The sequence below is a fragment of the Anolis carolinensis genome, chromosome 6 (genome assembly GCF_035594765.1).
Source record: "Anolis carolinensis isolate JA03-04 chromosome 6, rAnoCar3.1.pri, whole genome shotgun sequence".
Classification (NCBI taxonomy): domain Eukaryota; kingdom Metazoa; phylum Chordata; class Lepidosauria; order Squamata; family Dactyloidae; genus Anolis; species Anolis carolinensis.
This window is the reverse complement of record NC_085846.1, coordinates 87,515,163-87,530,553: the sequence shown is the minus strand read 5'-3', so window position 1 is coordinate 87,530,553 and position 15,391 is coordinate 87,515,163. Positions and strand designations below refer to the sequence as shown.

Genomic DNA, 15,391 nt, shown 5'->3' with positions numbered 1-15,391 from the left:
AAATGTTGAGTGTGGTTCTTGCAGTTCTTGGCCAAAGATCTCTTTAGTGGAAGAATGCTTTTTCCTGCTAGAGGAAAGAATTTCCCCAATGTATCAGAGTAGAGATCTCATCCAACTTGGAAAGCTCAGTTTGTATTATCTAAATCATACACGGGTCCCGTTTTGAGAACAAGTTGCAATTCTGGTATTTTGATGTGCCTATAAAAATTACAAAGGAGAACAAGGATTATTTGAAAAGGATCATTTATTAAACATTTCCTTTACAAAGTACAATCACTGTTTTGTGAAATTTTTGGTTTTATTATCTCACTGTATATACACAAAAGCTTGGGAAAACATGGAGAAATGACTTTTTGCATGTTGTATACAGAGCTAGCTTTAATAAATTTTGACAGAGACAATCAATGTTGCCTTACATATTTTTTAAAGGTCACATTAATTCCTGAATATTAAATTGAAGGCAGAAACATCTTCCAAATGATAAAACAAACTTTAAGAGCATGGCCACTTTGAAGTAAATGCATCACGACTAGCAGCTACAGTCATAAGCATGTAGGTCTCAATAATAAATTCTTAATATGAATGGATGGGTGGTTTTTTGTTTTCCTGAAAAGCATGATCCTATTTTTGTTAAAAAAAAAAACAAAGTTGCTGTTATAAGGCAAGAAAAATTGAGGAGCAAGGTTTAATAATTTCCTATTAGCAGCAGTTGATAGTAAATGCAACATAAGATTTGTTTTGTCTATGGTATAAGGATTTTCCCTAGCAGACTCCTTTTGGATTGTTCATACTCTGAACACAACCATCTGCTTTATTATATATCTCTGGGACACAAAACAAAAATAGAGAAACAAAAAAGCCATTTATTCTCATGGGTGACTATTGTCGTCAGCTAATATGAATGCATTGCTAAAACGAGTGAAAAGTAAAAAGGCTGTAAAGTATATATACAGAGTTAAAATACATTTCTTTTCCACTAGACAGTGTTTCTGTTGGCACTGTGCTATTTTCCCCCTTCAGGATATTACATTTGTTGAGAGCAATGGCATTTTTTCAGTGCAAGTGAAAGCAAAAAATACCTGCCCAGTTGTCATTGAAATGACAGAGAAATCTGGAATGTTCAAAACCAAGCTTGTCTTCTGCTTCTGCTCACAAGGCACATTGAAGATATGGCACTTACAGAATTTGTGTTAAAAAAATAATTCTAGGACAGCAGAACACATTAAGTCCAATATATATTGCCTGATAGCTGCTTGCATATGTTAAGGACATCCTTGTAAGGCTTGCTGTGTTAGCATGTCTTTCCTGAGAACTGAGTTGTGATTCCTTCATGCTTTATCATAAGTGTGCATGCTCGGAGCTGTGGTCGCTGTCATGGCTGTCGTCATTTGCTAGAGAGTCCCCTGTGTGCTGAAGGCCGGCGGCACCGATTCCAGAAAGCTCCGAGGGGAGCAACGTGCCCTTTTTCACATTCACCAGTTCCTTTTCTCTGGCAGCAGCTCCTTGCTGCCCTCCTTTTACCCGCTTCCATTTCATCCGTCTGTTCTGGAACCAAACTTTTACCTTTGAATCAAAACAAAAGTGAGTAAATGAGGTGTGTGTAGAACATTGATAAGCAGTCACATAATTCATAATGATATCCCTGGGCTAGAAGTCCTTCAGTTCGATAGAGGATGTTACCATCAACGCAAAGTCTGGGAACATATCTCCCACAAATGTTGTGGTGGGTTTATACTCATATACACATATTTGATGAAATTCTCTGCCCTCATTATTGTGATGTGCTTCCTTCCATTAATTCAACACCTTATTTCTTTCCTCCAAAATAGGACTCACGCATTTGCTCTTTTTTAAGAAAGGGGAGATATATAAATACCCATCTTGAGAGTAAGTTTGCAGTCTACACGTCCTACCTCCTCCACATTCCTGAAGATATCTTGCCCAGAAGTATAGCGCTAACACAGAAAGACTAAATTTTGAATAAACCAATCTAAAGAAAATTTATGTGAATTTTTGTGGGTTTCTGCTTGTACTTTTATAATTTCTATGTGGTTAGCAGACGTTCCTTTCCTGTAACAGCTGTATATATTAACAAGCACTTATAAAATGGATGTGATTCATTTTTAGGGTTGAATGAAAAAATTCCAACAAGCTACAGGGTCTTCTGCCAGTGTTAACCAATGTGCCATTATTAATATTAGCTCCACCCACACTCATTATGTGACATATTGGCTCACCACTGTTATGAATTATTGGTTCATAGACATTTCATTTGAGCACTATTTTTCTTTAATACATATTATGCTTACTGTGGTCCTGGAATATTCAAAACATGGCTTTCTAAAATGAAAGCCATATAGAACCATGAAAGCTGAAGTTTCGGATCTCTAAAAATAGATACCAAAGAATTTTCAAAACATTATGCATTCTAATGTATTATTAGTGTAATAGGTATTGAAGTATTAAAAGCAAAACGTTTCAATATTTATATATACTGTATATTTACAGGCCAAAATAAGCTTTAGAAATTAAGTTAAATACAGTGGGATTGTCTTTTTAATCTTATTTTTAAAAGGCTGTTCTTGTTCTCTGAAATAATAGGAAATCCAAATTGACAACTTGTTATGTTTTCATCTTGCTATTGTTCCAAAACCGAACTTCAGTATCTAGAAATAGAGGTATGGTGATTCTAGATTAGTTATAGTTTCTAAGCCTTACCCGGCATGTCATTTTTTTTCTAGACAATTCATCAGAGCCAAAAAAGAGGCTAGTAAAATAAACCTAATATAAGGAGGAAAGTATTTATTGCTAGCTGCTCTGATGTTAGGAAATACTGTTACGCCATCTGTCAAAAGCTTTCACAAAAATAATGTCAAAGGGCTCATAATGTTTGTACTCCTACATGCAGTTCTTTGTGGTAAATTATATATGTCATTTTTCACAATGAATTTCCCCTAGTAAAATCATGGCATGATGCTAATGCCAAATACTATATTAAGCCAGAATGCTTGGGAAGATTATTCTGATACAAATCCAATGAGTTCAGAAAGCTATGGATTGGTCTATCTCGATATTTAAAAAATTCACATTTTTTCACACGAGGACTATTTTAACCCACAAGAATATTAGCATGATCACAAAAGGAACAAATATGAAGGATCAGTTATCATAGCTGCAGTCAGACACCCCACGATTAAATGAATTGTATTTGAGAGGGTTTTTTTTAAAATGGGATGCCAAATGTACCTTGATCTTTTTGTGAAACACAAAAGTGAGGACCAAGATCAGTATGCACATTGATGAACATTTTTGATGCATCAAGTGAAAAAGAAATTGTCCACTTGGGGGTGTCCTCACAACTGTTCAGTGAGAGAAGCCTTCTGTTGGCATTATGTCCTTGTGCAACTGAAAGGTCGATTGCAAGAGGGGCTTTCCAATTCCACTTGGGCCATGGGCCACCAATCAGGATCTCCCCCATGTACTTGTCTGGAAATTTGATCATGAGAAGACCAAATAGACCAGTGCTTCACATGTGCTTTTGAGCTGAAATGTTAAAATTAAAATTGGCCATAAAGAATAGCCTCAATGCCTGCCCTGTTTGGGATTATGCTGTATATTACTTAATTACAATGCTTATGACTATGGTTAAATCCATCTGCTGTTTTCATTTCCCATTTTGGCAATGTATCTATTTTAGATAGCAATAGATAAAAAGAGAACAGCACATCATCCACTTTAGCCTAAAACCATTTTATTAAATTATATACCTTACTATCATTATTATAAAAATAAATTTTATTTTCCTGTTCAGGCAAATGTATCCAAGCAAAGAATAACTGACCTTATCCAAAGTGCAAGGAAAAGAAAGTACACGGGCTCAGCCTTTTTGTCAAAGCATTATGGTAGGGAATAACTTAACATAGTTTGTGAGTAATGTCTACCAAATATAAAGGGAGAGCTGGGTCCCATACACAAGGACCATAAAATCCAAACATATGTAATATCTATTATAAAGAAATCTAGGAGTAACACAGACCAGAAAAACATAAGTGTGTTACACAGAAACTTAAATACACAGTAGATAGAATCAACCTATACTGGGAATGCAGATGTTCAGTCCCATGAATAAAGATAGAATATCTGATGTCTATTTACCCTCAAGTATTTCAGGGTTGCAGACAGTAGGAAGATGCACCCTTTTATGAAGGATGTACATGTATTCAGTTAAGGAAGTTTTAAAATGATTCAGTGATGGGAATGTACCTATATTTGTTGCCCCCCCCCCGCCCCCGTCAGTAGTTGTATAAAAAGGGTAATAAATAAATACTAGATAGATGGATTGAAAGATAGATAAATAAATAGACAGATAGATATATCATATATCTGCAATGCATTCACAAGTTGGGGGGGGGGGGGAAGGATGTGGAAAGCAAGCTAGTATGAGTACCGTAAAATAAAGCAAAGGATAATTTGTAAAATATTCACTTTTATTTGCAACATGGACTGGTACTATATTGTATGGGCTAATCTATAATTCAAGACAAGCACAGTGTTGTTAAAGATAAGATAGCTGAATTCACATTTACAAGGGGGGGGGGGGAGAGTAGTAACGCAAAGAACCTCTACGGATATAAGTGGAAATGGATAATGGAAATGGATAACAGTCTAGACAACCCTTTAGGAAAGACAGTTATGGCAATATCTTACTGAACTGAAAAAAAATCTGGGCTGGTCAAGACTAATAAGGCTCTTATTTTCTTTCTGCCTATAAGAGTACAAGTGTGTTTGAGTAATTGTATTTTTATTTTAGATTGCAGAGGAATGGCAAGGAGAATGGAAAAATAGATAAAACTGCTTGAAACATAATAGGCCCAAATTGCAAAGGTCATATGTAAAAAGAGGTGTAAATTGGCAAGTGCCTGTGAGTCTAAGGAAGTGAGTAAGCCTGAGGGAGTCTAAGTCAATCTGAGGGAATCTACATTGGCTAGCACATACACGCAAGGCCTGGAAGAAAGCATAAGTTAAACCATCTGAGCCTCCCTCTAAATTTAGACGCCTTCTGGCAAAATTAAGAAGTGGTCTGTGTAAGATGAGACATCCTCCTTTTCTGTAAGTGCTTGTCTTCATTTTTATTTCTATGAGACTTCGGCTGTGAGAAAGAAATGCCCATTATTCATGGAGTGACTTTCAATAAGACAAATGCGGGCTAAGAAAAAAGTGTGTTAGTAGAAAGAGCTTCAGTGCGTTGTTCATCCGATTAATTATGCTTAAAACATAGTGAGGGCCAGGGAAAAGCCACAGATAAATGGCTGAGACATTCATAAAGTAGCCGAGTTCAACTTCTGAAACTCAAACAATAAAGCCAGTAAAGACTGGACCAGTTTAATAACCCAGACTTTCTGCTGTTTGGTACAGATTGACATACTCTCCAACTGTCCCAATTTATCAGGCACAATCCCTATTAATCCTCCGCATCCCATTTTTTCAGCAGCATTAAAAATAGTCTCCAGATTCTTCTTTTCTCCCATTTCCCCCTCTTTGTTCTTAGCCTATATCAATAGGAAATAATTGGGTTCAAACTACAAAAGTCTGCACTCAGTTAACTCAACAGAACAGAATGGTCCCTGATAAATTGGGCCCAAATACTGCTCTTTCCAGTAGACTTGGGCAAAAGAATATTGGTTCAGCCTGTCCTAGGCCCCTTCTGCACGGAATTATATTTCACTGTCTCTATTTAATTGAGGTTGCTATTATTAATTTTATATGTCAGTTCTATCTATTGTGCACTGATTTGATATATTGTTGTATTGTATCGTATATGTCGTGGCACTATTGTGTGTGTTTTTTGTAAGCCGCCCCGAGTCCCCGTTGGGGAGATGGAGGCGGGGTATAAATAAAAGCTTATTATTATTATGATTATTATTAAATGTCAACCGTCCAGTTTACCCCAATTGTTCCTAGCGGAACACAGAAAGCCTCCCGTGTTGCTGCTGTGGCAGCATGCTCCACTTTGCCACTCCTTTAAACATGGAGCCAGAAGTGGTTTTGCATTGTGTAATGGAAACCGGTGGGCTCCATGCTTAAAGCGGGAGCAAAGTGGAGCAAGATCCCTGTCTGATGAGGTTGTAAGTCAACTGAGACAGATCAGGGGAATCATACCAGTTTCTAGTTAATGAAAGGCAAGTGCAGCCCTGTAGATACTATTGGTAAGCAACTTTCAGCATTCTTCATCATTTGCTATGGTGGTTTAAGGCGATGGGAGCTGCAGTTCAACATCCTGGGAAGTATGTTGAAATCAGCAGATAAAAGGCATTGAACAACTCCAACTGAAGAGTAGTGAGGTGGAAGTGTCAGACAAGAGGAATTAAAATACTTTTCTTGGATTACAGCTCCCAAAACCTCATAGCTATTATAGCCACTGAGCATATTGGATGAAATTTTCTAAGAGTTGTAATCCAAACTAGTAGCTTTTCTGAAGTCTGTTGTCAGTCCATTTGGAGATGACAAGCCCTATGAGGAGCAGCTGAAAGAGCTGGGCGTGTTTAGCCTGCAGAAGAAAAGGCTGAGAGGAGACATGACAGCCATGTATAAATATGTGAGGGGAAGTCATAGGGAGGAGAAAGCTTGTTTTCTGCTGCCCTGGAGATTAGGATATGGAACAATGGCTTTAAACTACAGGAAAGGAGATTCCACATGAACATCAGGAAGAACTTCCTCACTGTGAGAGCTGTTCGGCAGTGGAACTCTCTGCCCTGGAGTGCGGTGGAGGCTCCTTATTTGGAGGCTTTTAAGCAGAGGCTGGATGGCCATCTGTCAGAGGTGCTTTGAATGTCATCTTCCTGCTTCCTGGCAGGGAGTTGGACTGGATGGCCCATGAGGTCTCTTCCAACTCTATGATTCTATGAATAGAAAGGTATTGAGGTAAAGATTTCCCCTGACATTAAGTCCAGGTGTGTCCGACTCTGGGGGTTGGTGCTCATCTCTATTTCAAAGCCGAAGAGCCGACGTTGTCCGTAGACACCTCCAGGGTCATATGGCCAGCATGACTGCATGGAGCACCGTTACCTTCCCGCCGGAGCGGTACCTATTGATTTACTCACATTGGCATGTTTTTGAACTGATAGGTTGGCAGAAGCTGGGGCTAACAGTGGACGCTCATTCTGCTTCCTGGATTTGAACCTGTGACCTTCTGGTCTGCAAGTTCAGCAGCTCACGCTTTAACACACTACGCCACCGGAGGCCCCCATGTATTGAGCAAATTTAACATTTAAATTTGCTCAACATCTGATTAATGTTGGCCATAGAATTGCCTTTCTAAATTCCTAAAAAGAACATATTAATCAAATCTATAAACTATTAAATCCTCAAAAGTTAAATTACAGATGTGTGCCCACATGAAGCCACCAATTCCTAGCTGCCTTGAGAGTGGAAATTACTTTCCTACCCTGGTATCCATATTTTTTTTTATCATAGTCCATGTGGTGTCTTTTTAATTTTCTCTCATTTTTCTGACCAATTTATATTTTTCTATTATATGATTATCAGTTTATATTATTAAAAGAGGAAAAATGCTAATACAATAAAAAGCAAATTTCATAAATGATGAAAAAACCTTTCCTTTTGAGTTTTAAATGCGACACTTTAAAGTACTATTTAACAGTATTTGAACTGCATGTTTTATTATGGGTCTTAAACTACTAATTTAAAATCCAGGCTCCAATGTATTTCACTGTCAGACTGTCAAATTCTTGTCTCTTAATTTATAATGAAGAACAACTTATCATACTCTGTAACATAAATAGTCTTGAGCTCTTTTTTATCACACATGCTAAATATAACCACCTTGTGAAGGATGTTTCATGTGCTATTTCCTCCTAAGATCGAATTTAGGGAGATGAAATCTGAACTTCCTTTGGATTTCGTGACGAGTCAATAATGGAACTGATACATGATCCTGTTGCATTTTAGAAATAGGAAGGATGTGTGAATTCTGAAAATCAATTCTCTTAAATTCCTGTTAAGTCCACACTTAACAGAGTTCCTGTATATTCAGCACAGTTAAGTAGTCTCCATAAAAGTTAGAATACACACCGAGAAGGAGAATAATTGTTATAATGTGAGAAATAAGTAGTCGTGCTACAAGGGCATTTTATTAAAGTTTTCATTGCCTAATCTTATTACTTTGTAAACAATATTTGTGTATATGTTTATACTGCTTTAACCTTTTCTTCTACTATAACTTATGATTAATTTAATATGATTTTATTCTATTTAAATTACAGGTATATCCCAGTTAATGAAAGTAGATGGGTTCAAGTCATTGTTTGTTTTAACAAAAACTTTGGTACTTGAGGTAAAAATAACATGGAAAGAATACAGATAGGCTCCTAAAAAAGAAGAGTCCAGACAGTTCCTGAGTTACAGACATCTGACTTACTAACGACTCACAGCTAAGAACATGTGTGAGACAACAGGAAGTGAGAGAAATCTACTCCACAGAAGGGAAATTCACTCCTGAAAGAGTTATCATGCGGGAAAGGTGTCTCCACTGAAGCGTTATCACAATCCTTGTTTCTACAATCTATTTTTTTTTTCAAAATTCAATTATCACAGGAACAGAGAGGTGAAAATTTCTGAACAGGGGGATGGACAGGTAAACAAACACCACAGCCGTGTTAACTCTTTCCAATGCTGTCTATGTCCAGAGCTAAATATATATATTTTGGCTGGAGTTACACTCAAAAAATGTACCTGTTCCCACTTAAATATAAATTCAACTTCAGAACAAACCTACATAACCTATCTCGTCCATAATTTGGAAACTTCCTATAGTTCATGTTTCTGCAAACCTTTTCTTCAAAACTAACAATATGCACATATGAAATGCAGCAGCCAAATTAAGTAAATTCTCAAAAGTGATGGAAATATCTGAGCCAGGATTGGAGTAGTCCTTGACTCTATTCTAAAATGAGAAATGGGCTTGGGGACAATTTTTTTCTAATTTAGGTTTTTGAACATTTAACAAGGCCCCTGACTTGGCTCCTCCCTCCTTTTGACCATTCAGACATCATTTATGTCTCATTCTCTTATGTGTCATGGTCAGCATGGCTGTCCCTGTATTTTCAGGACTACTCCCCATACAGTTTCTCCCATACACAAGTCGAAATAGCAGTATACTCTGATAAACCAGTGATGAGAGTTCGTGAAGGGCTGCTCTATCTCCCATGCTCTAACAACTGTTTCTAAAAAGAGTTAGTGATGGCATACTGAAATCAAGATGTGATAAATAATTGAAGCCTTCATCACCACAGCTGCAATTTGGAAAGAAGGGAGAGAGGAAGGGAGGGAGAGAGGAAGGAAGGCAGGCAGGCAGGCAGGCAGGCAGGAAGGAAGGAAGGAAGGAAGGAAGGAAGCAGATAGACAGACAGACAGGCAGTTACAGGAACTGGTTCTTCTCTCCAAGAGAGAGCCAAAGTTATGCGCATACAGAAGGAGTATTGTTTGCCTGGCTGGCTTGTGTCAATGCATTCTAGAAATATGGAGAAATATATATAAATTCGGCACAAGAAAAGTGCAGCTCATGGTCTAAATTCTGTCATTACTCCTGACTAGAGTAGCCCCATTGAATATTGCATGTATATATGTGTGTGTATTCATTCATTTGAAACTGTTACTAAAATTGTGTTGTTGATGGCTTTCATGGCCGGGATCACAGGGTTGTTGTGTGTTTTCCGGGCTGTATGGCCAAGTATTCTGGAACATGGCCATACAGCCTGGAAAACACACAACAACCCTGTTACTAAAATTACCTCCCATGTCCCCCAAAACCCCATCTCCCAAATTACCTCTGTATTCAGCTGCCTATCAGTCATAATCACAATCAAATGCACTATTGCATTGCCATTTTGGCTGATACACAGGCAAATACAGAAGTAATTCTTAGGCAAAATTGGTGAGTGAAGGCTGTGGGCCTTTCAGAGAGGAAAGCTATTCCCTGTTTTCCGTGCAGTTGTCCATCTGGTCTAAGTCCAAATATTTCTATGTAAGTGTTTATTTATTTGTTTAGCAGGTGTTAGATAAACTGAGACAGTTTTCGGACTGACATTATAATACTATGCAAGTTTCCTCTGAAATCCTGCATTGATTCAATATGACTTATTCCCAAATAAGCATGAATAAAGTTGCAGTTTAAATGCCATAGAGTGGTTTTATACTTTTGTAATAGTTCTTTATATGAGCAACGTTTTTCAAACAGACCTATATGGTTGTGTTAGGGGAGCTCTTTCAGCAACTATTTCTAAATCAGCAATTATGGACTGGTCTGCTAGGCACATCTGTTCACTGGCGTGAAAACACAGCTTCCTTTCCCTTAGTTGACAACTTAGTTTTAGCATTTAGGTCTCTCAGACTGATGATTAAGCTGTTGCTTAAATAGGTTGAGGAATAAATGACCTAAGGTTGAACATCTCCTTGAGACCAGACACCAAGGAAAATTCTCTACCCATGTCTGTTTTATTCTGAGGAGAGTGTTAGACTGTTCAAGGGCATGTATATGGCACAAGTTCTAGGAACAGAGGCAGGATTTCAGTGTGTGAAGGACATCAATAGAAAAGTAAGAACTTCATCAAAGTTTTTTCCTTCCAGGATCAAACTTTGGGTTCACTTCAAAGCAGGTGGCTCCCCTTAAAATACATAAGTTGCACAAGCTGGTTGCCAATGGAGAAATCATCCCATTAAAAAAAATCAGGTCTGACACATTTCCTTTAAAAAAAGAAATAAAACCATGGCTATTCTGTTTTCCTGGGAACAATGATTTTCCTTTAAATCCAGAAAAATAGCATGTTTGCGTGTGTGAATACACAGTGTAAACTATATTTGACAGTCTCTCCTATAAGCAGCTCCAACAGACATTTCCACTGGGACTGGATCTCACATTCCAAGGCCAGAACTGCAGGAAGCGGACACCATTTCAGAAACCAAATAAAACATAAAAACCATACCCCATATTTTTTGCAATCTTTCCTTCAAATGTGGTGGTTTCCTGACCCTCTGAGCAACACATTATAAAAACGTCCTCTATTGAAGAAGCAGGTGGGGCATCTGCCCATTTTCTAATATATTTTCTTATAGTTTGGAAGTCACACAGAGCATCAGATTAGGGAAAATGTTGTTGCATATATCTGAATGTTTTGATTATCCTGAGAAACAGGTCTTTGAAACTCTGAAAATCTATGTACAGTACTACTTAACAGAAAACTAATATCACATGAGCAAGGCAAACTGTTGAGGAGTTTGATGTTCTAATCCTACTTTTCCTCCCATAAATATTTTCATTAAAAAGATGTTCTCATTTACTCCCATGGGACAGTCATTCTTTTATCCTGTTATGGCTATACTAGATGGACTACCTAAGACCTGTAAATAAGGTCTTTCCTGCATCTATTACTTAGAAGTAACTCCCATTATGTTTCCTACATAAAATTAACTTCTGTTAATGATATCACCTGCTTGGGGAGCTTCCACGTCCCCTGCTTGACTATTTCAGCGACCCTGATGTCTCACTGCCCCTCCTGCTGCTTTCCTGGTCTTAGGGTGATCTTTTCACACACACACCCCCTTCCCGAATTTTTAAACAATTTGGTGGATAGTAACGGAGGTGGGGTGGAGTTGGGGACCCCACCATTGCTCTTTAAGGGAGGGAGGGGGGGTGGGAGAAATCGGAAAAACTTGGCTGGACCTGGCTGCACCTGAGGTGGGATGACTGATTGATTCCATTTGAACTAGGGACTTGGACTTTATTTAAGAGGCTTCCATCTTTCATAGTGACTGTGCCATTTTCACAGTGGCCTCAAGAGTATGACCAGGGGGGGGGGTATTGTATATGTGGAGCTGCTACTCAACTGAAAATCTGTGAAATATATGAAGCAGTTGAACTATAACTAAGGACTGGTGCAATGTGGTAAGAGCATGTTGGATTTATTATGCTTAATATGTTACTGGTTTTTTAAAAATATGTATACTGTTTAATTACTTTACATTATATTTTGACAGTTTGTATAATTGAGGCATTTAATGTTTGCCTAAATATATGGTGTACACCACTCTGAGTTCCCTATGGGGTGAGAAGAGTGGGATATAAATGAAGTAAATAAAATAAATAATGTCTCTGCTTTGCTAGCTCTCTCTTACCCAAACCCAAATAAAAGTGTATTCTGATAAGGCAGTTATGAGAGTCTATGAAAGTCATAGTCTAGAGTTGGATGATGGTATACCGAAATCAAGGTGTGACAAATAATTCCGGCCATCACTTCATTACCACAACTGCAATCTGGAAGGAAGAATGGAAAGGAGGACTTGCAGGAGGGAGGAAGAAGAAGGCAGGCTGACCAGCAGACAAGCCAAAACCAATCATAGGGAATGGCCCTTTTCTCCAAAAGGAACAGAATTCTCTACAAAAACACAGATTATCTTTGGACTATCTGGGTTGTGTCAATGCATTCTTGAAGTGCAGATAAATGTATCTAAATCAGGCACAGAAACAATGCAGCCCATGGCTTAAATCCTGTTGATAGTCCTGACTAGAATAGCCCCATTGAATCAATGGTATTTACCTACATGTTGAAAAATTGGTTGAGCAAGTCTGTTCTCATTGGGGATAACCAAGACGATGCCAACCAATGAGTAGTAGTTATTTGCATAAACTAGTAAGTAGGCAGCCAGCATGGTTTGGTAATTTGTTTATTGGACAGGGTAGTTACGACCTAAGAGTACTTGCATAAACAGCCTAAGGGTATTTACATAAACATATACTTTTAGAGCAGTATTCAGAGACAGCATATGGTACAGTTTGAAACTTGTCCAGCAAATGGATTAATTAATTGAATTCTTCTGTACATAAATACATGCTTTTCAGCATCTAAGACATTTTGACTCTTTCCTTTTTTGTCAACAGTTTGTTGCTGATCTCTTCTCTTTCATCCTTTGTTATCACACCCCCTCTCTGCACTATGATCATGATCTGAACTGTTCCCTCTCTTCACAGTCACTTTGATCTTAGAAAAGAACAACCTCAACAGATCCTTTTCACAGATGCCCTGAATTACATCTGATTTGGCCCTCGAAAACAGATGGCTTTAAAATGGGGTGATAATTGAACTGTATACTTAAATAAGGCAATCTTGTTATTTAATCTCACTAGGTCAGATTTTAGGATTGCAGGGCCAGCTTGCTTATTTGTTCTGTTGTGGTTATTTTGTTTTGCCCCAAGGTTAATAAATCACTGTCTAGTTCAAAATAGTGACTCAGAAACAATGTACATTGGTAAGAATGAAGGTAAAGAATGTCTACAAGCACACACTTATCTAAGATTTGTGATCACAACGAGCTCATAAAATATTATTTATTTCCCCTGAGGCATACTTTTTCAGAAATCTTACTTAGAGGGGGAGGGAAACACTTTCCATTGTTGCTATTGTTAAAAAAATTGTGGAATTAAAAATTCTTACTGATCTAATACAAATCTCCTCCAAGAGCTAAGAGGAGAACTCCATCTACCTTCTGCCCACCCTTACCCCAGAGACCCTAATAAAATAAGAAATGAAAAATGTTTCCCGCTGAACCAGGGAATAAAGGAAAGTGCCTATGCTGATATAGGACCCCATCATGTGGGCTTATTTTTGGCAGCAGCTACAGGGTTTTTCAAGTTCAGCCACAGAGCCCAAAGGCTCCCATCACATCCATTACAAGTACTTCTGGGGCAGTTCCATGACTGAGCTGGAAAAAAAACCTGCCACCACCAAAAAGATACCAGCAGGGCACAACGGGACGCTTCCTGTCTCTTTCCATTAGTAAAGACAGATTGAGTCAGCTTATTGGGGCTTTTTCATGTATGATGTGATAGGGGTCCCCACGCCTCTGGTGGGCTTATGGGGATGTCATTTTGGGATGTCAGAGGAAGCCCTGTGTAGCAGGAGTATGAGATGGCAGCTCTCCACACAGGGTGTCTTCCAATCTCCTTGTCCCCTCACCACAGCCACCTCCAAACAGAGAAAAAGAGGGGTTCCTGCTCTCTCAACCGACATCCCCCCATCCTTTCCCTTCAATACAGGGCGAAGGTGGGGGGCAGACCCATGGCAGCAATGGCCTCTCTTCCTCGTACTGGCTACTGGTCCTAGGCAACATCGAAGGCATGTGTGACAATGTCCATAGACTATTGGTATATCCAATTCAGTATTGCTTACAATTACTGACAAAAACCCACTAGAATTTCAAATAAATGTTTTTTTGTGCCATATCTGATGATGCTCATCATTGAAGCCAAAATTTTCTACATGCAGACTATCAGTATAGAAAGTGGGGTGCTGTGGTGAGGATATGCAGAGACACTGAAATCATCTACTTCTATAGCATGATAATTGCCATGAAAACATGGCTATGTGCCCAGGCTTCCGAAGATTAAATGATAAAGACGACCCGGACTGATTTACGGCTACAGCATGAGGATTTTGGATAATGGATTTTAATCATATGTTTTATATTTTTTATATTGTTTTAATTGTTTTAATTGGATTTTCATTGCTGTTTTAATTATGTGTAGGCATCGAATTGTTGCCAATTTTGTATGCCGCCCTGATTCCCTTCGGGTGAGAAGGGTGGGATATAAATGTTGGAAATAAATAAATAAATAAATTTTGCAATTTGTTCATAACTTTGCCTACCCTCCCCCCTTATCAATGGATTTGGTATCCATGGTTTCACTTACACCCACTAGAAAAAAATTCCCCCAGATGTGTTTCTGAGCCTTTCTCCCTACAGGGACTTAGGCAGCCAACAACCACACAACTAGTCACAGTGTAAACAAAACAAATAGTTGTTTTAAAAAAACAATCAAATACTACTGTGTGGATTTAGGTTAAACTACAATTTAAATATGATAAATACAATTAAAATTACATTTAAAACTCACAAGGAGAAGTTATGTGAGAAATAATATATTTTCCAGTGTTATAGAGGGGAATCAATATACCATTCAAATTACTTTGACATAACATCTACCTCCTTTTGAAAAGAAGGAAATGAAGGAACATTTGAAGGTTTCTATAGCTATACAACATTTTGGAGGGTGCTTATTTCTTGAGGGCTCCTATGGTTCTGATACATATCTCAGGATTCATGCTCCCCATCTAGCATACTGAATCAAAACTTTTCAAAACACAGAAAACACCCCATCATAGATTTTCTCATCCTCCCCTTTTTAAAAACAGACCTGAAACAACAGTAATGTACTGAAGTCAGTGCCAAATCACTGCAGAATGTTCCTGCAATGATAACAAAATACATGTTCCTTTTTCATGCCAGAAGTCAAGCAACATGCAGCAATATTTATTTTAGG

At 38.1% G+C, this 15,391-nt stretch overlaps 1 protein-coding gene across 1 annotated transcript in view; it reads right to left on the bottom strand.

The window, feature by feature from the left end:
• Positions 1-226: 226 nt before the first annotated feature.
• The window catches only part of meox2 (mesenchyme homeobox 2), a 72,813-nt gene continuing 57,648 nt past the window's right edge, over positions 227-15,391 (bottom strand). Inside the window, exon 3 of the mRNA XM_003222010.4 lies at positions 227-1,563. Coding sequence (XP_003222058.2) covers positions 1,339-1,563 — 225 coding nt within the window. The 3' untranslated portion in view covers positions 227-1,338. The remainder of the gene's footprint in view (positions 1,564-15,391) is intronic.